The sequence below is a fragment of the Corapipo altera genome, unplaced genomic scaffold (genome assembly GCF_003945725.1).
Source record: "Corapipo altera isolate COAL_440 unplaced genomic scaffold, ASM394572v1 0, whole genome shotgun sequence".
In the NCBI taxonomy this organism is placed as follows: Eukaryota; Metazoa; Chordata; class Aves; order Passeriformes; family Pipridae; genus Corapipo; species Corapipo altera.
Genome location: NW_020884872.1, coordinates 87,681,047 through 87,703,432, shown reverse-complemented (window position 1 = coordinate 87,703,432; position 22,386 = coordinate 87,681,047). Strand labels below are relative to the sequence as shown.

The 22,386-nt window shown below is 41.7% G+C and overlaps 1 protein-coding gene across 2 annotated transcripts in view; it reads right to left on the bottom strand.

Annotated features, from left to right (window-relative positions):
• The window catches only part of INTS4 (integrator complex subunit 4), a 33,193-nt gene extending 11,092 nt beyond the window's left edge, over positions 1 to 22,101 (bottom strand). Inside the window, exons 1-16 of one of the 2 annotated variants that reach the window (XM_027666819.1) lie at positions 21,999 to 22,101; positions 21,130 to 21,324; positions 18,644 to 18,761; positions 17,859 to 17,965; positions 17,467 to 17,652; positions 15,584 to 15,634; positions 14,841 to 14,929; positions 14,481 to 14,601; positions 13,904 to 13,975; positions 12,701 to 12,875; positions 10,364 to 10,569; positions 8,001 to 8,143; positions 7,109 to 7,224; positions 4,861 to 4,994; positions 3,897 to 4,054; positions 376 to 469 (exon numbers count right to left, since the gene is read on the bottom strand). In XM_027666819.1, the coding sequence (XP_027522620.1) occupies positions 376 to 469; positions 3,897 to 4,054; positions 4,861 to 4,994; positions 7,109 to 7,224; positions 8,001 to 8,143; positions 10,364 to 10,569; positions 12,701 to 12,875; positions 13,904 to 13,975; positions 14,481 to 14,601; positions 14,841 to 14,929; positions 15,584 to 15,634; positions 17,467 to 17,652; positions 17,859 to 17,965; positions 18,644 to 18,761; positions 21,130 to 21,324; positions 21,999 to 22,052 (2,019 nt within the window). In that variant the 5' untranslated portion in view covers positions 22,053 to 22,101. The remainder of the gene's footprint in view (positions 1 to 375; positions 470 to 3,896; positions 4,055 to 4,860; positions 4,995 to 7,108; positions 7,225 to 8,000; positions 8,144 to 10,363; positions 10,570 to 12,700; positions 12,876 to 13,903; positions 13,976 to 14,480; positions 14,602 to 14,840; positions 14,930 to 15,583; positions 15,635 to 17,466; positions 17,653 to 17,858; positions 17,966 to 18,643; positions 18,762 to 21,129; positions 21,325 to 21,998) is intronic. The other variant, XM_027666900.1, reaches the window with a different exon arrangement.
• Positions 22,102 to 22,386: the final 285 nt, after the last annotated feature.

The following is a 22,386-nucleotide window of genomic DNA, read 5'->3' as shown; positions in this document are numbered from 1 at the left end:
GTCTAATGAAAACTCCACTCACAGCAGCACTTTAGCAAACAGTGACGACTAGCAGGGAAAAGTTACTCTCATAACAAAAAGGCTACAGAATAATTGCTCTCATTGTGATTTCTGTCAGATAAATAAACTCTGCACAGACAAAATACACATGGACCAACATAAGCCTTAGGTACAGCAGCAGAGATCTGCACTGGCATAAGGTACTGCATAAATTATGTGCTACAGGAGGGAAGCAGGATTAGCAGAAATTCATGGAACCTGTGCTTTCATTGTACATCAGTTTTCCGCACGAACATCAAAACACAAAAGTACACCACTGTGATGGACTGGGGGCACTTCTGAGGAACAGCCCGAAAAACCCAGATGAAGTCAAACCTTGATGAGGAGCAGCTGACACTGAAGGTAAGTCGCAGTGAAATCTGCCATCCCTGCCAATTCTGACTGCAGTTCTCCAAGCCTCTGAAGATCACTGAAGCATGTGAAAAAATAAAAAGAAAAAATAACATTGAGACAGTGAACAGTTTAATCTAAACACACTCAGAACACAGCAACAATGAAACCAGCTATTTCTTGCCTCCTGCTTTTATTAGAAAGAGCACCAGAAACAGTAGCAAAACACACACTACAAACCAGTTTGCACCTTGGGAATTGGCATGTCCATTCTTCCAGGAGGCTGACACCAGCAGAGCAGTGGAAGCACTAAGTCTGGCAGCCACATTACTCTGCAGCCCCGTGGGAACCATAGAGCATGGCAGTTCCAGATTTCACTGAAAACACTTCAGCCTTCCACAGCAGCTAACGACCGATTTGTGTTACACTGCTGGGAAATCAAACTATTCATGTTGGCTAGGAAAGGTTGTTTGGAATGTGTCAGGTTCACCTAACCAAGGGTATCTGAAATAGGGCTGCCTTTTCAAGTCAAGCTGGAATCTGATGCACCGATATTTGCCCAACTATATGGTGTGTTATGTCTGGTATTTCTTGTAAATCATACAGCAGCTTTTAACTTGATAGGAAAAAAAAGTGTCAGCTAATGGAACCCAAAAAGGCTTTAGTTCTCTACTGTTAGGCATGTTTTAAAATCAAAAGCGTGCTTTAAGAGAACAAAACTGATTTTTGTTACAGAAATGAAAATAGGCTGGATGATGTGGTTTCACTGTCTCTGTTCTTTGCATTTTGCTTTGCTCCAAAGTCTACTAAGATTGTCACTTTACTTCCATGTTTCCTACTGTGTTATTACAGTATGCTTTTTCAGATGATCGTTTCCTTTTGTTTATTTTAGATTTATCTTTGCATTTAGGATGCAATTCTGAAACTTTGGCTCTGCCAAACCAGAAGGTTGCTGAGCCCTGAGACATTCACAAAAAGCCATGAGATTATCTGTATAATATGCAGCCAAAGAAAATCCCTCCTAAGCAGAGGATCATATAATCATTTATGTTGGAAAAGACCTCTAAGATCATCATGTCCAACCATTAATCCAGTACTGCCAAGCCCACCACTAAACCATGCCCCCAAGTGCCACATCTACACATCTTTTAAATCCCTCCTGGCATGGTGACGCCACCACTTCCTGGGGCAACCTGTTTCAGAGCTTGACAATCCCTTCCATGAAGAAATTTTCCCTAATATCCAATCTAAACCTCCCTGGCACAACTTGAGGCCATTAACTCTTACCCTCTTGCTTGTTACTCAGAAGAACAGACCAACCCCCACCTGGCTACAACCTCCTTTCAGGGAGTTGTAGCAAGAAGGTCCCCCTGAGCCTCCTTTTCTCCAGGTTAAACAACCTCAGCTCCCTCAGCCGCTCCTCATCAGACTTGTTCTCCACACCCTTCCCAGCTCCGTGGCCCTGCTCTGGGCACATTCCAGCACCTCAATGTCTTTCTTGTAGTGAGGGGTTGTGCTCTCCTCCAATGCAACAACATTCAAGCCAGCCTCAGCCTTACACAGCAACCCCATTTCATCTTTTTCCAGAGAGCAGAATGAAGAGGAAGCTCCTGGGTGTTTAATTCCCATGTCATAATCCATCACAACACACGAATGGGGAACAGGATGTCATCTCTCAGCTAACAGCTAGGAAGATATTCCATTTTCCACTCTTCTACAGTTCCCAATTCCACAAATTCTATTTCCTTACAAATTTTAAACAGATTTCGACATCCCTACAAGACAAAAAAATTCCTGTTGTATAGATGGAGAAACCAAACCACACAGACGAATTTGCTGAAAAGCCTGTCTTACATTTCTACCCACACTGCAGACTGGCATTCCCCCTCCAGGCTCTGCAGCTGAAACTGTAAGTCCCAAGTAGACACCAGCTCCACAAGGTCTGTGTTATTTCCTTGGATGACAATAATGATAAAGGAGGAGGGAGTTAAGTCCCATGGCAGAATCCACTGCTGTGAGCTGTTTTTATGCCTCTTCTCTCAGCAACCAAATTGTTGGTGCAGGGAACTCTTGCTCTCTACAGAATAACCATTAACATTTTTTTTTTTGTTTTGTCCAAATCCTCCCTTCTCTTAAGGACAGAAAACAGCAGCTGGTTTAGTATGGTTTCATGGGGGGCAATCCCAGCAGGAAAAAAGCCAAGACAATAATTTCCATCAACTCAAAAATCAAAAACAATCACAGCCTGCAAGGTTCCCAGACCCCCAATCCCATGCCTATAAAACTCTGAATGCTCTGCCAAGAGATCACCTGTTTCAAGTGTTTTAGTGCATTAAATCCTCTGAGACCATATTTTAGGTGGTGCACAGTAGCTGCAAAACAGCTGAGGACAAACCATACAGTTTCCATAGCTGGGTTTTCACTGTTTATTCTCTGCTGCAGATGGGTGTGCAAGGGATTCACAGCTACCCACAGAAGAAAAGGCAGCTATTTTGGAGGAAGAAAAAGAATAACACGTTTTTGGAATTCCATATTCTAAACAAAGTATTTTGGATTGTTTTTCTCTCTCTCAAAATAAGGCTCTTTTCCTCTTTTCAACCAGAGGAATCACACTGAAAGGATCCTTTTCAAGTGTTTTGTTTGTGTAAATCAGTCTAGAGATGAAATGCAAGAGGCAACATAAAACACACCGAGAACAATACCACACACCCTTATCTATACAGCAGCAGACAGCAGCATGCAGTAACAGTGTTTATTCCAAGAAAAACTCCCTAATTTGCAACTGATGAAGAATGCCGAAGTACTTTATAAGTGGGACTGGCAATGACAATCCAACAAAGCACCAGAAGCAGGTCCTCTCCTGCAGAATGAAAGGCCACAGGACCTGGAAAATGGAAGACCAAAGGGGACAAGCTCTCTCCCCTCACAAAAACAAAACAAAAAACCCTCATGCATGTACATCACAAATAATATGATCAAAACGAGGGACTCTTATAGGGATACAAAACTAAGAATGACACACAAGGCTGTCATCCTCTTGGGTACCGCAGACCATGAAACGGGGAGCCCAGAGAAAGGTGACCCCTGGTAGCCTGGGAGAGCCAAAATAGGGAGCACAGAGAAGGGGGACCTCCAGGATCCCAGGACCCCCATCAGCTGATGACCCTATAAAAACTGAGAGTTTATTTTAACCACAAGTGAGCAGTCCAAGAAGAACACCCTTACCTGACTCTTATCCCATGCTCTGAAAAGATGCGACCCCAAAACACACACTGGGGTAGTGCCAGACCTGAGACCATCATTTTAATTTAAATAGGCCACACACAGTCTCTAGAAGAAGGCTCACAACAGTCTCTAGAAGAAGTCTTTAATCACAACACTCTCTAGAAGAAGGCTTAAGTTAAGTGCCTGACATCAAAGTACATATGCAGAAGCAGAGAACCTGTGTCAGAAAAACTGGAAATCCTAAGCCATCCTCCCATAAACAGGTCAGTTTGCAATCTTACCGGATGGTAAATTCCAGCAGCTCCTGTATGCCCTGAGGGTCGAGGTGTTGTAGGTTGTAAACCCTCTCCAGACTCTGATGTAGGAACTGCTGGGAAGGATCCTCATGTGGGGTAATACTGGGAGAGACAGGGGAGGACACCAGCTTTCTACCTGGCAACTACACAAGAAGGAACATACATAAACAAAAAAAGATAAAAGTCTAACACAAAAAGGTAAAAGTCTAACACAAGTAATAACATAGTAAAATGCTGCCATATTATTTATCAGTGACCAACTGAGAGCTCCAATTAATTTCTCAAACTCAAAATTTGTATCAAGCCTTTCAAGCCTGCATCTTTGTTAGCTAATACAACACATTTTACAATCCACTCTCAGCTAGAGATCCTCAGGTTAAATTTCAACATTTCTTTGAGGGAAAAACCTTCCTCATTTATTAACTTTGACACTGTGAAGCCAAAGGAAGTCCGAGACCACATAAACCACCATTCATTTTATAAGCTGTGACAAGATCTAGGACCAACTTCCATCCCACCTGTAGTACCAGGCAGGAAAACATCTTTCAAAGCATCAGGGAACACATCTCACCCACAAGTAAACCATTTAGGTAGGATACAAGTCAAATGTTGGAAGACCTACAAAAGCTAAGCTCCCCTTTCCCACACACAGTCAGAGCTACAGAAAGCTCTCAGGAATACTGCTCTCCCAGTATTCTTTCCTAACCAGTAAACAATGTGCTATCCTCATTTGAGAGCAATAATGTTATTATTCTCCCCAAAATATTACAAAATCCATACTGTAACAATCTAACATTTGTCTGTCCTGCCGTAATGCACATTTCAATATTAATTCCTGTGGTGCCTGAGAGAAAAAAACTTTTAGAATGGAAGTGTTACACACAGACACGGAAGAGACCAGCAACATTCATAAGAGTGGCAAAGTGCAAAATAAAGTTGTTCAACTTACTCTTAATGGAGGGACCAGATGAGAGAGACTGTCCCGAAGATACGCGTAATGTCTGAATGTATGATCAGAGAACAGGGCAGGCATTGTTGGGCAACTTTTAGCAGCATTAAAAATCAGAACCAGAACAGCAATATCTATTGAAAATGGACTGTTAAAGAAAAATAAACAATGGCAAGAAGAGCTCCTCGGGGATGCAAAGTTAAAACAACAACTCAACAACTCTTTCTTTGCTTAGGATTTGTCTATGAAGTTCTTTATAGTTGGAAAATACTCAGCAAAACCCAAAGAAATGGTTGTCTGAGCAGATGAAAACCAAGTACAAAGAGTAAACAATACAGGATGAGCCATACTGGAGGAAGGATGTTACCAACAATGTGGAATGGCTCAAAAGCAACACAAGGAAAGGAGCCAGGGATCATAAATGCAGAACATACTCATTAGATGGAGTTGCACTCTTCCTCAAAGCTTACACTGTGCCTACCAGTTTGAATCACAGAATCAGAAAATGGTTTGGGTTGGAAAAGACCTTAAAGACCATCTAATTCCAACCCCCTTGCCACAGGCAGGGACCCTTTCCACTAGAGCAGGTTGCTCAGGTTGTTTGTTACCCAAACAAATCTAAAATTATACATTTACTGCCAAGTCTTTGAAAATTGCTGCATTTCCCAGGGTGCCCTGAAAAACATCCCTCTATACAGACTTTAAGCAACTCAAAAAAATCAAACATAGAAAAATTTTTCTGGAATAAAAACCACATTTTCACAGTTGGAGAGCCTCAGAAATATAGAGCAGCCAAAGGCTTTCACAGTCCAAAGGCTTTCACAGTCCAAAGGTTGACACCTGCAACTGGGCTGATCCCAAGCATAAGCTCCCTAACAGGAGAGCATGAAAGGATCCCAATGCAAAGCTTACAATCATTTGGGCATGGAGGGTACTTCCCTACTGGACACTGAGGGAAGAAGCAGGTTCAGCCACAGAAGGGACTGAACCTACAGTTTCACCTTGTGAAAAATCTTCTGCATCCATGGGCTGCCAAGTGAAAAGGTTTTCACTTGACAAACCAATTTCTCCTCTTTACTCAAAACACCTTACAAATTTTCAGCTAAAGCTATTCAGCTAACCTGATTCAAATTTGCTAAGTGCTTTGAATCAAACAAAACCATGGTTTTAATTATCAGTTTGCACTGGAAACATACCATTCAGGTCTACCTTGTAGCCTTCTGGCTTGCAAGCCTGTCTTCACGTAATATGTTTCAGTAAAATTTGGTGCTAAGTTACCTCCAAAACATTCTCTAAAATAATATTCTGTGATTCAGGACAGGAAGGTGCATTGAGTTAAACAACGGGCTTTTTTCCCCTGCAGTGTTCCTTCAATTCTCAACTCGCAGGACAACTTCACCCAAATTATTACTAAACCACCTAATTATGGATTCATCTTTCTCTCCACCCGATTCAAATACTTTTTAATTCTCACAAGGTGTTTACTTAATTTGTATAGAATTTCTGGTTGATGGCGGGTGACTGATGAGAAAAATAAGGAGCAGCTTCTAGAGGAAGGTTTCAGTCCAATGTGTCTCAGCATGCATCAAAAATAACGCTACGTTCTGCAATTGCAAAGAAGGGAAGCAAGGAGAATAACAATGGAAAAATGCATTTCCAAGGCATCTCCTGTTATTGAGGATACTGTTATAACAATAATAGTTTGTATTCTAAACTACTAGAAGAGATAATATTAATAGAAGGACTTCTGATATTGAGCTATTTAAAAAAAATGACACATTCAAAGCATTACAGGGATTCAGGTACTGCTGTACTAAGAGACAGTGCTCTTCTACACACTGCACAACAGTGAGGATAACAGAAGTTTTACCTAGAAAGAAAACAAACATGAAAAACCACTCTTCTTATTTAAAAGCTAAAGCACCTTCAAAATTAGTGCAAACTAGACATATGTTTTCACATCAAAGGACTCATCTGCAAAGCGTAAACCTTGACAAATTGTTTGTTTATTCATCACAGCATAAAAAAAGGCCAATTATAGTCCACTGGTATTTATGAAGATGGTTCCAACAAATAGTTATTCCATTACTTGCTGAGTAAAAAAACCTAAGTGGAAAGGGATTCAGAAATAGCTAAAGGGTTGTTTGTCTGCTACAGTTTGACAGGTTTTAAGAAATGTGAGCATCAGGAAAATACGAATAAAATTTACTACAGTCAAAGTGATCAACAGGCTTCATGAAAAAGATACAGGCTGGGTCATCCATGTCTGGTTCTGGAGTGTCAAAGAATGGATGCGTGCTCAGCAGCTCTGGGACTAATGGAAGCACCAAGGTGGGATGCCTGCTTCCCAAGAACTTCAAGCATCTGAAAATACACAGATTGAAATATTTCTTAGTAAACATATACATTTCAAAACACAGTATTTTAAAGCTTTATTACTTTATGTTGCAGCAGCATTTTGAGAAGCTGGTCAGCAAGAAAATCCTGCTGTCCAAGCCTACTGTTTCTTCACAACTATTTGCATTAATATTTGATAGGATCCAAGAAAACTGAAAGGACAAGCAGTAATAAAAATGGTTTATTTAAACTGTCCATGAAATACTTAACACCTGGAGTTATAGAACACAGGAAAAGCTTTTATACTAGATGCTAACAAATGAGTATTTTTTTCTTCGGAAATAGGGGAGTGAGGAGGTAAAACCCCCAAATCCCCAAACTCCACCAAATTCCAAAACAATGTAAAAGTACACTGGAAATCAAAGCAGGCTAAAATAAGTGTTTCCAATAATACCTAGGAATTCCATCTCAAACCATGTGTCCCACACTAAGGTTTTCTTTTTGCTTAGACAGAAAAATTCTCTCCAACAGCACAATGCCATATGGCCAATTCATAATTAGCTTGTAACAGAGGGATATTTCCAGGAGTGGTCAGTAGTTCTGGATTCCCAGTACAAGTATCAACAAACAAAAACAACACAGTTTCCACACCCATCATGAATATGTACATATTTATAGAATAACAGGATTCTATACCTGCAATGCCTGTTTTCTCCTTAGCAACCTCAGTATTTCCTAGCACCTCACTTTCTAAAAAGAATAGGAAAAAAAGTAGACACACAAGGACGTTGAACACCACTCACTTCCATATGGATTCTCTGTCTGTAGGATACTTGGTCAGGTTTTTCAGGAGCTCCACCAGTGCAAGATGGATGCCTTCTTTAGTTGAAACATTGGTGCAACACAACAGTTCATGAAGTGCTTCCCGAATGTCCCTTGAAGAATCCTAAAATAAAAACCCAACCCAGACACTATTGAGTGCTGAGAGAGATATGCCTGCATAGTAAATGCTGCAGGGTCTCCTGGTCTCATCCCCCCCACGTTCTTCAATTACTGGAATGAATGGGAATCCTTCACTGCTGACTTTCTCAAGCAGAGCAAAAATCACTATTCAGTTTGGGTGATGTTGTTCCCTTAGGAATAGACAGTAACAGAAAAGGAAGCTGCTGGGTAACGCAGCAAAACAATCACCAAAGGTTGTTTTATCGTCTTCAGAGAAGCCTTTAATTGTTCAACACAGGGAGCTCAATTCCACAAGCCTTTAGCCCAGCCACCAGCCTCCAGGGGCTGTGAGTAAGTGTTGAGGATATGTCAATGGCTGGACAGACTAGAATATTTTTAGGATTGCTGTGGCTGAACTCCACCTTAATTAATTACATTCTTTCAGCCAAAAACCATATTGACATTTCATATCGACACATTGTACTTCCTTGCTATCAACATTTGCATGGCACTGCTGGACACAATGTGAAAATTTAATAGGATACAAGAACTGGATGCTTTTCAATGGTGGATTTTATTTTTTTTACATTTTAATTTGCTAAGTATCAACAGCTCATTCATCACTGTCTTACACAAAAGAAGAAAGAGCAATCCTCTTGCAAAGGCTCTTAAATGATGGTCAACACACAAAAATGATCAAAGGGGGAAAACCCAGAAGGGTTGCTCAGCCTCTCCTAGGTTGAAGACAGACTATGATCAAAGAGAAGACAATTTCTAGGGACTGGAATGAAATGACCATGGACATAAAATACTCCAGACCACTAATACAGCCCATTGGAAGGGAATTACAGAGACAAACGAGGCAGAAGACCATGAAGGGACAGAAATGAGCACAGCTCAAGAAACTGAGATCAAGGACAACAGGGAAAGCAAAATCCAAAGTCTGGTCAGAAAGACAAAGAGTAGCTGGCAGAGTTATTCAGACAAAGTCAAAGCAGTGGGCTGAAAACATAAGTTACCCCTGCACCAAACTGTTCCATATTTACACTATTTGAACAAATTTAGGCACCAAAGTCAATACTATTTTCTACATCCTTTATTTTGGTACTAGAAGATGGATTTTACAGAAAGTGAGCAAGCACCTTTCAGAATCAGACAAATCCATTAAAATGTTAATAATTCCCTTGACTTGATCTATCCTAATACCTGATAATAATGATGACAATATAAACCATAATACATGTAGGATTTATCATATATAATAAGTCAGCACAGAAGAACCCAGTCTAATCAGCACATTTTTATACCTTGATGCACATGTCCCCAGCTTAAACAAATGTAAATAACAACATAAAAATGTGAAGCACCTAAAGCTCATTGCTGTGTTTGCAAAATCAGATCATGTTCCACAGCATTTGTTACAGAATGATAAAATATGTTTAGTTAGTTTACTTCTTCCTGGGGCACAACTGAAAGAAGCCACTACTGCCCTGGACCAAGCAAACAGCATCTGAAGAGACAAACAGTGGATTTGCAGCACTGCCCAAACCTAGGACACTTCCCAAAAGAAGGAGAAACTTGCCTACCACATGCAGCAGATTCAAGAAAACATGCCTCAGAGGCTAGAGCTCAGCAAATAAATCAGGTCTGAGGGGAAGCAGTGTAACACATCACCATTTATACAGCCAAAATCTCTCTTTCTGGATCAATCTCATCAACCAGGAACAGCAGCTGACTCATGCTGTTCCCTGAATCCTGGCTGAGCACAAACTAGGAGGATGCTGGTTGGGAAAACCCAAAATTACACTGAAGAGCACGCTAGCAAACTCTCTGAAACAGCCAGAAGAGAGATCTTTTGGTAAACAAAGGTGCAGACAAAACAGCTGAGCAAAGGAAACAGAAAGAAAATGAAGTTGCACTCAACATGAAGTGGTGCAGAGTGCTGAACTACAACACAAGACTGAAGGAACCTCGTGTGAGGCAACAGCACAGTAATCAAGGGAAGAGTTTTAATCTAAAATTCATCTAATTCACAAGTATTCTGTTGTCCTGGGGATTACAAGCTACTAGAGCTTAGGAGCTGTTGGGATTGTTCAAAGAAGAGCAAAAAAACCAAAAAAAAAGGTGGGCTTGCTCTCGGAGGAAGGGACTGATTAGCAGTACATATTTAAGCACCTCAAAGCAAGCAGGAATGCAATGTTTTCCCTCCTCTAGAACTTCTTACCTCCAAGACAGCTAACACAGTATCCAGCTGGTCTTCCCGCAGCGTGATATTGTGGGAAATTTTTCTCATTGTGTGAATTGACTGCAATCTCACCTCCTCGATTTCATCGTTAAACATGTCAACCAGAAAATCCAGGCACTTCTCCGCAAAAGAAGGTGAGGACTGAGCCAACATACAGAGGGCTTCCACCGCAGCAATTCGAACCTCTGTTAAATGAGAGGGAGGGAATTAATTGTAAATTAATTAAAACTGTCCTGTTTAAAAGGCCATACACCCAACGGCCAGGTCTTCTATTATTCAAGGATTGGGCTAAGGTCAAGAGATGCTAAAGAAAAGCTGAAGACAATGAAGCCTAAGCGGGGACCCACGATATTGGGGACCTTTTCATAGGCAAGTCTTCAAATCGAAAGTCTCAGCTCTAATACAGCCTGTGCTGCTGTTGTAAGCATCTGCAACAGGGACCTGCAGGTGAAAAATAGGTCTCCGACCCAGCAATAAATATGACGTATCTCACAGTGTGTTTTGCAAGTGTAGCATTAACCCTGGTATCTTAAGCAAACTCATTTAGTTAATTAAACTCTGGTTGGTTTATTCTTCCTGACATTTTAATTGCTTGGAGCTTTCACTGCACTTTTAACTTGCTATGTAGCACTTTATGAATTGCTGAAAAGCCCCAGAGAATCAACATTTTGGCAGTGAACAGAATGAAATTCCTCTGCTTCGTGACTTCAGATTCCTCAAAAGAAAGAAAAAAGGTGCCACCTAATAAAATTACTCAAATTTAAGTAAAAAAGCATCAGAAAGCATCCAGAGTATATTTATGCTGTAAAACATTGAAGGAATTTGAAGAATACCCAAATATAACAAGCTTAAGCAGATATGAGATTCTCTTTCCTACAGCCATCCTCCTTAGCTTCCATAACATTTATGTGTGGGATCATAAAAATGATAATTAATCTGATGTCTTAAAACATTGTTTTAAAAATAATTCTATTTTTAATTCAAATCAGCTCACCTTGACAACATTTAGTTAAAACTCGTGTGTAGCTCTTAGGCCTATTGTTCTTAAAGAACATGTTTGACTCCTCAAGATTCTGATTAAGCAAAAAAACGCACATGCAGCAAGACCCCTGCTTACTCAGGAACAAAGCTTTTGTCACAACTACAAGTCTCTGTGGGTATTTTGCCAATATTGGTCTCATAAGCTGACATACTAATTCAGATTTAAGTTACAATGTGGAATTCAAGAAACGAAGTAGCATTGCAAGTCAAGGAGAGTTCAGCAGTATTTAAAAATGCTGCAGTAGAGGGAGAGACCTACATTATTCAAAGATCTGTATATAGTCCATATCTGTCCATTTTTATCCATGTCCCTCAACAGCACCATACTGCCACAAGACCTATGGCATAAGAAACTGGAGAATGTTTCAAAGGTCAGTGGACTGAACTGGTGAAAGTTTTTTTACTGTTTGTCAGGAAAAAAAAAAAGCTGCACTTTCAAGCTTTAGTTCAGCAATTAAGAAAAGGTGCTTTTATATTTGCAGGAGTCATGGAACAATAAACCAACTTTTACAACACAATATACAGCAATATTTTTGTTATGGTGGTTTTGTACTTTCTAATTTAACCTCATCCTTCCAGTAACATTAAAGGCAAATTCAGGAATAACAATCAGAGCTTGAAGTTTTCATGATTCTATGCAAATATCAGCCACAGTCAATAGCCTTAAGAAATATAAAACTTCATCTATGGAAAACTTGAGCTGAGAGACTCAGAATTCCCTGAGGCCATCAGCCTGGTCAATGTCACAGCCAAATCTAGAAGCTCAAGAACATCTGTGTTCCAGTTTGACACTCACAATTCATCTCTTTAAAATAACAGATATAACCTACTGGAAAGAGACTATGGCCTTCAAGTCCATCATAGGAAGACCACGGGAGACAAATACAACAGCCCTATGGAACAGGTAAATGTGACCTCAAGACACAGGTATTTCTATGACAAAAACCCCTACCGATAACATGGTAGGGTTTGAAATGTAAGCAAGATCTCACCTGAAATTTAAGTACCTGAAAACATACAGATCCAGCCCCTGATTTTTAATAATGCATTCTAGTGAGCCAAGAGAAAACCTTTTATAGCAACAGAGACTAAAAGACCTCTGACAAAATGAAACCTGTCTATTAGTTCATTATCCCGAAGTCCACAATTTGCTATAAAAACCTGGACACAATGGTCAAGTGATCTCTTTTGACCAAAAAAAAACCCAACTAAAACCCAAAGCTTATTAGCCAGCACACATCTCCTTTAGCTATTCCATAGTAAGTTAACACATACCGTACATCTCATCCTCCAGGCCATGAACAAAAGCCCCACAAGCTCCTGACTCAATCAAGTTCACAGCACCAGTATCGATTTCTTCTTTGGGAGCATCATCTCCCCACTTTCTGCCACTTGAAAACTCGCCAGAGCTGTAGAGTTCCTTGGCTCGTTCATGCGCAGTGCGCTTCCTCTGTCCAAACAAGTTTTTCAGTTACAACCATGTAAACTTTAAAAGATGACCAAATAAAATATTAAATGGCTTTACTGGATCTGAAAAATCAAGGTAGCTGGATAGATGCAGACATAGAAAGACATGCAAATGCTAAGATAAGCAAGCAGTACTTTCTCTTCTATGGCTATTTCTAATTGCCAGTAACTTTTTGTACTTTTGATGTTGGAAAAGGATAATAATGAATATATTTTAATCAACATATTCTTAGACATCCATTGTAAAAACAGCCAAATTGGGTCAGAACAAATGCTCATCTAGTTAAGAAGCCAATAACTGATCTGCAAAAATGCTATCACTTTGCAGTTCAACTTGTTAAACTGCAATTAAATACTTTAATGACTATCAATGCTATCCAGAGTTCAGCAGTGTGTAAAATGGGATATTCATTCAGCATGCTTGCTAGTTCATCTCCTTCCCCCAACACTGTAAATAAAGCTGTGCAGCACTTTTTTTAACAGCCTTTACAAAGCAGCCCACCAAAACTAGCAACTCTAGCTTCACCATTCTTTTGCAGACAGAAAAAACCTGAGCATAATAACCTCAAGCATGTTGCTTAAGGAAGGAGCTTTACTAAAAAATTTGCTCATAGGGCTCAGTAGCCTTTAGCTACTCATGTCTCTTGAAATGTCCAGGTCTAGTGGTCAGATCTTGCAGGAGGTTTCCTCAGCTCGCTCCTAAAACTAGGATACAGTCTTTCCATATGCAATAAATAAAGTTTTTAGCCCAAAGACTATCACAAAACCACAAACGTTTCCCTTTCAGCTGTTGCAAAACCTGGATAGCCTAGAGCTGTTTATTACATGCTATACTAATGAAATCTAAAATTAGCAATTGCTTCATTGATTTTAATCTAAAAGAAAACCTGTCACCATCAATTAACTCTCAGCAGCCCTGAGGCAAGGACAAGGTAAACAAACACACTCAACATTAACATTCCTCTTGTGCAATTTCAGTACCTACAGACAGAAAAACAAACATTTACGTACCCTCAGATCTGACATGAGCTTCTTGTCAAGGGTCTGCTCTAAGAAATGGGAGCTAACTTGTTGCATAGAACCCTACAGGAAAAAACAAAACAAAACAAAACAAACAGGATCATTCTAAAAATTGCACCATTTAATTTCCTGACTTATCCCAACACAGCATTCAATCTTACCCATTCATTCCAACAGTTTTCTGCAATGCCTGACACTACCATACATCAGAGTCTAAAGAACTGTACTTAAAACAATCAGAACATCACCTTTGCCTACTGAGGTTAATATGGCTTTTCTTGAGTTCAGTTGGTTTACATGTCCTGTGGTGGAGAAGTAGGGGTAGGGAATTATGAAAAGTGCTTGTTTTTTTCTTTGATACTCAACCATCTACCCTCAAGGAAAGAATCACTGTCTAGTTCAGCTGAGAAACTTTTGGGTTTCCTCAACCTCTCTCATTTCTTTCATCTCCAGAAATTTACCTATACAGTTTTTAAACATCCTCCCATTTCTTTTCAAATATATACGAAAAGTAAAGCAACTTAAAGAGGAACTACTCTCAGCTAGAGAGGAAAAGAATGCAACTTACCAATAACTTAGCAGCTTGTACTCTAACAACCCAGGAACCATCACTAACCATGTGACAAATTTTTCCAAAGGCATCATCAACCAAGCGAATTTCTTCATTAGAAGAAGGAATTGGGACAATGCTAACAGAGAGAAACACATATCAGTTTGTTGATTGTATTCCATACTGGATGGCCTAATTCTTATGGATATACAACAAATACCAGGAAGCAAAACTTCACTGCACCAGTGCACTCTTATCAGGCATCAGCAATTTGTTCAAATCAGCTTCCTAACAGCTACTCCTCAGACTAGCACAAAACTCTCAGGATTAGGGTGATTACTTTGCCAATACTTTGAGTACTTTGCATGTAGCACATACCTTTCAGGGTAAAGCTGACTGAGGACCCAAATTAGCTGAACTGCTGCACTACGCACTTGCTCATAATCATCTGCCAACAGCTTGCAGGCCTGAAAGAAGAGTCACAGTCCAATACACCTGAAACGTCTCCATCTGAGCTATCATTCACTTCCCACAGTCCAGTCAGCACCCTTACCATGAACCACTAAAGACAGATTAAAAATCAGGATGAATTCAATCTTCCCTTCTACTCCCTAGTATTTCCAAGTTCGATCAGGTAGATTAGTACTAATAAAGTCAATCAGGCACATGCTGGAGAACTCCAGAATTGCCTGTACTGTGCAGGGAGGATTAAATGTCTGTAACACAACTAATTTGATACAGGCTGCAGCTGCACAGTCTTACTGACATAACAAATACAGGCTTCATGGGTACTCTCCAATGAACAAGGGTTTAAGACTTCAAGACTATTTAAGACTTCAAGACTATTGCTGTCAAATGACAGTAATGATTACATCATGCCTTGCCCTTCCCATGATTATCTCCCCCAAGTATATAGTGCTTTTGTGCATTTAAGCACAATGGATGCAAAACAGACTTTTATTTTCACTGTCATAGGACAAGAAGGAGTATCAGCAACCTAAGTGCAAAATAATCCTCCTCTGCTCAGTGCCCTCCTCCTCTCAAAGCACACTGTCACAGAACTTAAAAACAAAGATATGCAAACAAGCACAAAACAAATACAAAGCAATACAAGGTTTTACCTGACTGTAAATAGCCTGCTGTAGTTTTAATCCCCTTTCATGAAGCTGCAGCTATGGGGGAAAAAAAAAGCCATAAGAAAGTGTAACTATAGGTTTAAGTGACACAGACCAAATTTCCGCCAGTTTTTTCCTCTTTGGGTAAACTTAGCTGTTTGCATTTCTTGATTGCTGCTATAATTAAAATATGGCATTATCAAGAGTACTATTTTAAATAATATCCTTGACTTCGGTGTAATTTTTTTCAACTTCAGAGCCATTCATACTTTGATTAGGAAAATACAATTTATCTAAATACACTGTCTGTCCATTCTCTCAACCGTCAAAAAATTGTTTAGTGTTAGTCATATTCAACAACAATTAAAACAGATGTAGGAACCCTCAAAATAATTAGTTTATTCCCATTCCTGAAACATGGATCCAATAGTAGCATTCTCAAAGAGTTTTCATGCCTTGTAAATCTTTCAATTACCACACCAGAGGAACAGCAAAAAAGTCCTACTAAACATTTGCTTCTCTCTGGAATAAGGCAGTATCATGAATCTGACTTATAAACAAAGGGATAATATTTGGTTGAACACAGTCAACAAGAAACATTTTCATCTCTATATCCACTTCTTCAAACTACAACACAAAATTAAAAAAAAAACCACACACAGTAGCAAGGGAAACTACGATCAAGAATCCTAGAAGTAGTTAGTGACCCTGCATTCACTCAGGATGTTCCATGCTTCAGACAACAGAAAGTCAGTTTTCTCTGTGCTGTGATTATAAATTCAAGGTCATAAATCTTGCTATGGATTTGATTGAACACCATCACAAAAGTCATGTAAATTACTTTAAAAAAATTGTATTGACAAAAATTGGAGGTTTATATTGGGTATTAGGAAAAATTTCTTCACAGAAAGGGTTGACAAGCACTGGAAGAGGCTGCCCCGGCCAGTGGTGGAGTCACCAACCCCGAAGGGATTTCAAAGACATGCAGATGTGGCTTTTAGGGACGTGGTTTAGTGGTGGACTTTGCAGTGCTACATTAAGGGTTGCACTCAATGATCTCAGAGCTCTTTTCTAATCTAAAAGATTCTATGATTCTGTGAAGAGTAAGTGTAACCTTCAGCAGAGGGAGATCCCACAGAGGTTAAAGTGCAATCTGATCTCTTTAAATACATCCTTCTTCCTTCTTTGGAGTTTAATATCATTAATTCAAATACCCTTGTTGACCATCACTTTAGATGGGATATTGTTATAAGCTTTAAGGGTAATAGAGCAACTTCTGTATGCCCACACAACTCACAGGCAACTCGCGTTAAGCAACATTTTCAAATGCATGGTCTTAGCTTGCATTTCTGCAAAGATAAAAACTTCTGAAGGGCTCCCACACAAAACAACAGTAAACCTCACAAACAGTTAGAGAACACTAATGAATGTGACCACAGGGCAAAATGTAAATGTTGTTTTAAAACAACAAACTGAAATTCTTTCTGGACTTATCACACAGGTTTCCTGTCATAACCAGCCACCTACTGTATGTTGAAACACTAGTGGCTTATTATAGTTCTGGAAGTCAATGCTAAATCAAGAAATACAGATTTATCACTAAAAGAAAGAGCCTACATACACTCAAAAGAGTCAACAAATAGAAAAGCTCCTTCAGCTATAGCTGAAACAGAAGTTATTATGAATCACTCAAATGCCCTCTGAGATCTCATATCACTCTCACATTTTGAGATCCAGTTTATTTTTCCAGGTAATTTTAATACACTCAATGCACTTTTACGAAGTTAATTAAATAATCTCTAACCCAGACCTCTGGATTAGTTTGCAGCCCCCACCAGCTTCCTTATACAACTTCAAACTGTTTCTTCCACTGTACCAGCAACACTTACCATGGCTTTTATAGCTGCAGTCCTAACACGAGGGTCCTGGTCATTAAAATGATCTCCTATTATCTTCTGGACATCTTTGGCAGCCTGGCTTTCAGCTTCTTTTGCAACGCCTTTTTCCACTGGTCCAAGACAGCCAATTAACTGAAGACACTTATTTCTTACACCATGAGAAGAATCTGTCAGATGCTGGGAAAAAAAGCAAAGAGCAGATGTAACTGGATTCTTATTGTTCTCTCACCCCTCTGAAACAATTTATCACATTAAGTTCCCCAGCAGTCAAAAAATGCAAAAAAAAAAGCAGTTACTGTAACGGTTGAGAAAAATGAGAACAATTTAAATACTGACTACCTTTCTTTTTTTCTTGTGGCAGTTTTTCTTGGAGGCCATCTTACCTTGCAGGCTACCTCTACCAGCCTCATCCTGATAGATGGATTCTCAGGGAGTTTTGTGCCGATCACTAACAGGGTGTCCAGCAGCTGAGCGAGGACTTGGTGAGACTCTGCAAAACAAAACAGTGAAATGCTAAATACCACTTTACTGAGCTCCTACCAGCTACAGGATCACAGACTGACCCAGGCTGGAAGGTCATCCTGAAACTTTCTCCTTTCAAGGCCTGGACAAGCCCAGCTCCCTCAGCTCTTCCTTGCACATCACGTACTCCAGTCTTCAACCACCTCAGTGGTTCTGTTGAACTCACTCAACTTTACCAACGCTAATCTGGCACCGAGGAGCCCAAAAGTGGATACAATATTGAAGATGTGGCTGAGCTAAAGGGAATAATCCTCTCCCTTGACCTGCTGGCTACACTCATGTTGATACAACCTGATGAGCTGTCCTGCAGCATGGTACCAAAAAACCTCCTCTTCAAACAGGATTCCTCTTCAAACAAGACAGTCCCGTAGAAAGGAGAACTTCAGAAGCAATAGCTCTCACATGGAGATGCAAAAGCAAACTTTGCATTCCCTTACAACAAAGATATACAGCAGGCAGTTCTGAGGAACATTTTTCTTCTCCTCAGAACATGTGCTTCTCTGTCATCATTCACAAAAGCAGAAAATAAATACCCTGAGCAGCAATTCCATATCATTCACCTCAGATGTAAGGCCTTGCCACTGTCCCAAATGCTTTGGGACGATTCTGCCTTGACCTCAAGCACCACCTGAAAAGGGAGACTTACTCTCATTTTGAAGTGTGTTGATGGCATCATCCATAATGCAGTCTGGGGAAAATCCTGCAGTTTTAGACAACAAGCCCAGCAAGGATGCAATCTTCAATCTTACCGAGGCGTCATTCTCCTGGAAGGAAACAACACACACCCTTATTCATTTTACATGTTTGAAGAACATACAACGCTACACAAGGGCAGAACCAACACATAATTCAGCACACGAAGGTCTCAATCTTACTGTCAGACTATTTCCTCCTCCCTATGTCCACAGCACACCTCACAGAAAATCAACTATGCCAGAATGTTTGCATGGCAGCTTTCAGTACATTTCAAAATTATTCTTTTACTCATAATTCCTCAAAATTACCTTCATACTGTTCAAAAACTTAAAGTTTTCTTAAATTAAAGGGTTGTCAAACGTGACACCCACGGGAGTAGCTCCTTTCTCAACTGACCTGAGAAGCATTTTCTCTTTTCAGGGTCAAAGTTATGTGCTTGAACAAAAAGTACTGCCATCAGACTGCTCACATCAGTGGTAGGTTTCATGGATTTCCACAGTATGGGGCTATTTACACATCTGGTGTTTGTTCTCCATTACGTTCTTTTCATTAAAGGACAAGCCCCTTTATGAGTACAAATGAAATCAGTGATTTAGGAAAGGCATTTATAAAGACACTTTTAATAGCCTTACGAATAATGTCTGCAGTGTTATAATCAAGTGAGGTGGTTTGAAGCTGGCTTCCTGCCAAGTCTCCAAACCTCACCACAAGAGCTTCCCCCCAAAACCAAGGGAGAAGAGAAAAAAAAAACCAAGAGAACCCAAACAAGAGAGGGAGCTAAAGCAATATATATAAATATATTTACACTTATATTACATTTATATACAATTGAAACATATGTACAATCTCAAAAGGAAAAGGGAAAGGGAAGGGGGAAGGAAAAAAAAGAACAAAACCAAAATAAAATAAACACGATCAATAGCCCAAGATCTAGCAACTAAAAGAATTAGCAAAAGAAAATCTTACTACTCTCCTTGGGACAACAGAAAGTCACTCTGGAACGATCGCCAGCAACCTCCGTCTCCCAAGGTCGGCCAACCTTTACCAGGCCTCACTCTCCAACACGGCAGACTCAACAGCAGGGAACCCGAACCTCCAAACCTGCCAGAAGGAAAAGAGGGGCGAAGGCCTCTCCTCCTTTCTCCTTATACCCTGGCTTATGTAAAAACCGTAGGGAATACCGGGTAAATCTGGGCACTTCCTTGGTTACAAACTGGTCACCAAAGAAGGCCCAGACTAAACCACCACATCGAGTTATAAGCAGCCCTCCACTTCAGCGGACAATTTTTCCTCCTACCGGCTCATGGGCAGGAAATCAGTGAAAGCTCTCCTTTTACTTTGCAGGTTTGATCACTGTCTCCACAACCAAAACACTGGTAAGTGAAGGTACCTCAAACCCTTCATCAGAATCACCCTCAGAAATCAGGAAAGGACTTTCAGGATCACCTCAGGCCACTGTTTGAAGACACACCATCACTTACAGCAACACCAGCTCACAATGTCCTATCCCCCACCTTTCCCCCACACACCACTTGAAAAGTTTTTCAGAAGCATCATTTTATCATCTATTACCCATGGAATGGAGCACCTCTCCTACAAGGAAAGACTGAGAGAATTGGGGTTGTTCCGCCTGGAAGAGACAATTTAGGGGTGACCTAACCATGGCCTTGCAGTACCTGAAGGGAGCCTAAAGGAAAGATGGAGGAAGACTTTTCACAAGGGCACGGAGTGACAGGACAAGGGGGAATGGATTTAAACGTAAAGAGAGTGGGTTTAGACCAGATGTTAGGAGGAGGTTCTTTGCTGTGAGGGTGGTGAGACACTGGCACAGGTTGCCAGGAGAAGCTGTGAATGTCCCATCCCTGGAAGTGTTCAAGGCCAGGCTGGATGGGGCTCTGAGAAACCTGGTCTAGTGGAAGGTGTCCCTGCCCATGGCAGGGGATTGGAACTGGATGATCTTTAAGGTCCTTTTAACCCAAGCCATTCCATGATTCTATGATTCTAAAAGTGTCCCTTTTCACAGCAGAAGCAATAACTAAAATGTTTTTAGCTAGAGGAAATTAGGAGCATAGGAAAGAAACATCAGTCAGGAAGGATTCAGATAAAGCTGAAACAGCTCTAGACAGTCAGGCTCCCTGGAAAACTTGACATGTCTTTTGTCCTTTGTCAAGTTATGACTAACCACGCAGGCCATGGTCAGGGATAACACTGCCACATCCTTGTCACAGGCTCCTGAAACCATCAGCAAAGCAACTAAGTGATCAGAAATCACTTGGGTAAGGGGCTGCAGTTGTTCAGTCTCCTCACACAGGGTACCCAACAGTCCAGCTGGTAACTCAGTCAGCAATATAGGAGCCTGAGACTCCCTGTTCCACGTCCCACACCAAGACAAGAAGACCAGAAGAAGCAAGCATGCTTGGCTCCCAGTTTCACCACCTTGTAATAATGCTCCAGCAGGATCCTGACAACCCCTTCCACGCTCTCCACTTCCACGGGCTTCCTGGCAAACTGGAGCAGGTACTGTAGGGCATCTGCAGGTGAGGTGGCTTTGCACAGGTCAACATGGAGTGCTGCCGATTTGCTGGGCTTGGTCAGACGCAGCTTCTTGGTGGATAGGTCCTCGTGCTGCTGCTGTGCACACAGGGACACGGCTCAGAAACAGCAAATCCTGCCCCACTCCTGCCCAGATTGAACATAGGGAAGCCTGAGGAAGCTCCCATGTCCCATGGCAGTCACTGGCCTCTCCCTCATCTGTCTCAGGAAGGAACCTCAGACCTCTGCTCAGACCCCTGCGGCTGCTCCTGTCCTGTCCGGATACCCCCATCCCCGGGACACATGGCCTCTCCCCACCCCAGCCTGGGACAAACCCTTCTGCTTCCAACGCCAAACAACCAACCCAGGACAAACACGATTTCTCCTCTGCCCACCGGCCTAGAGCAGCCCAGGAACTCGCTGTAGTTCCTTCCCCAGGCCCAGGCTGGGGGGAGCCGCGTCCCTCCCGCAGCAGTCGCGCCCCTCCCCAGTTCGCTCCTAAAGGGAGCACCGTCCCCCTCCCGCAGCCCCCTCCCCTCCAGGTAGCTCTAGCCTCCCAAAACTCGGAGCCGCCCCGCCCCGCTCCTCCCCAGCCCCATTCGGGACACCCCCCTACGAGGCACAGCGGGCGGGCGGCGCTCCCAGGCTGGGCCCCGGGCTCAGCCGGCGGGTTCCCCCGCAGCTCCGCATCACCCGCCGGCACCTCCCGCCGCACGGCAGAGCTCGGGGCGGGGCGGGGCCGGCCCGGCCCGGCCCGGCCCGTCCAGACCCACCTGGACCACCTTGGTGAACTCCTCGTACACCCGCTTCTTCAGGTGCGCCGCCATGGCGCCGGACAGCGACCCGGAAGGGGAACCATCGAGCGGGCCGTGAGACGCCCCCTCTCCTTCCGGCCGGAGGCCGCGCTCTATGGTCAAACAGCCTCCTGTTACCTTGGGAACGCGGGGCGGACACGGCGGCCGCGGTCTGGTCAGCGTAGTCAGCGCTGCTGCCCGGGGCGTCGGCCCCGCGCAGCTTTCCTCCAGAATACCCACTGGTTTCGCTAGTACTGGATTTTAGACCATATAGGGACCATATAACAATATAAATAAAAGTATAAAATATATATGTATCAGTGACGTGACTTGATGTTGCATTAGACACACGTGGAAGCGTGTGTGC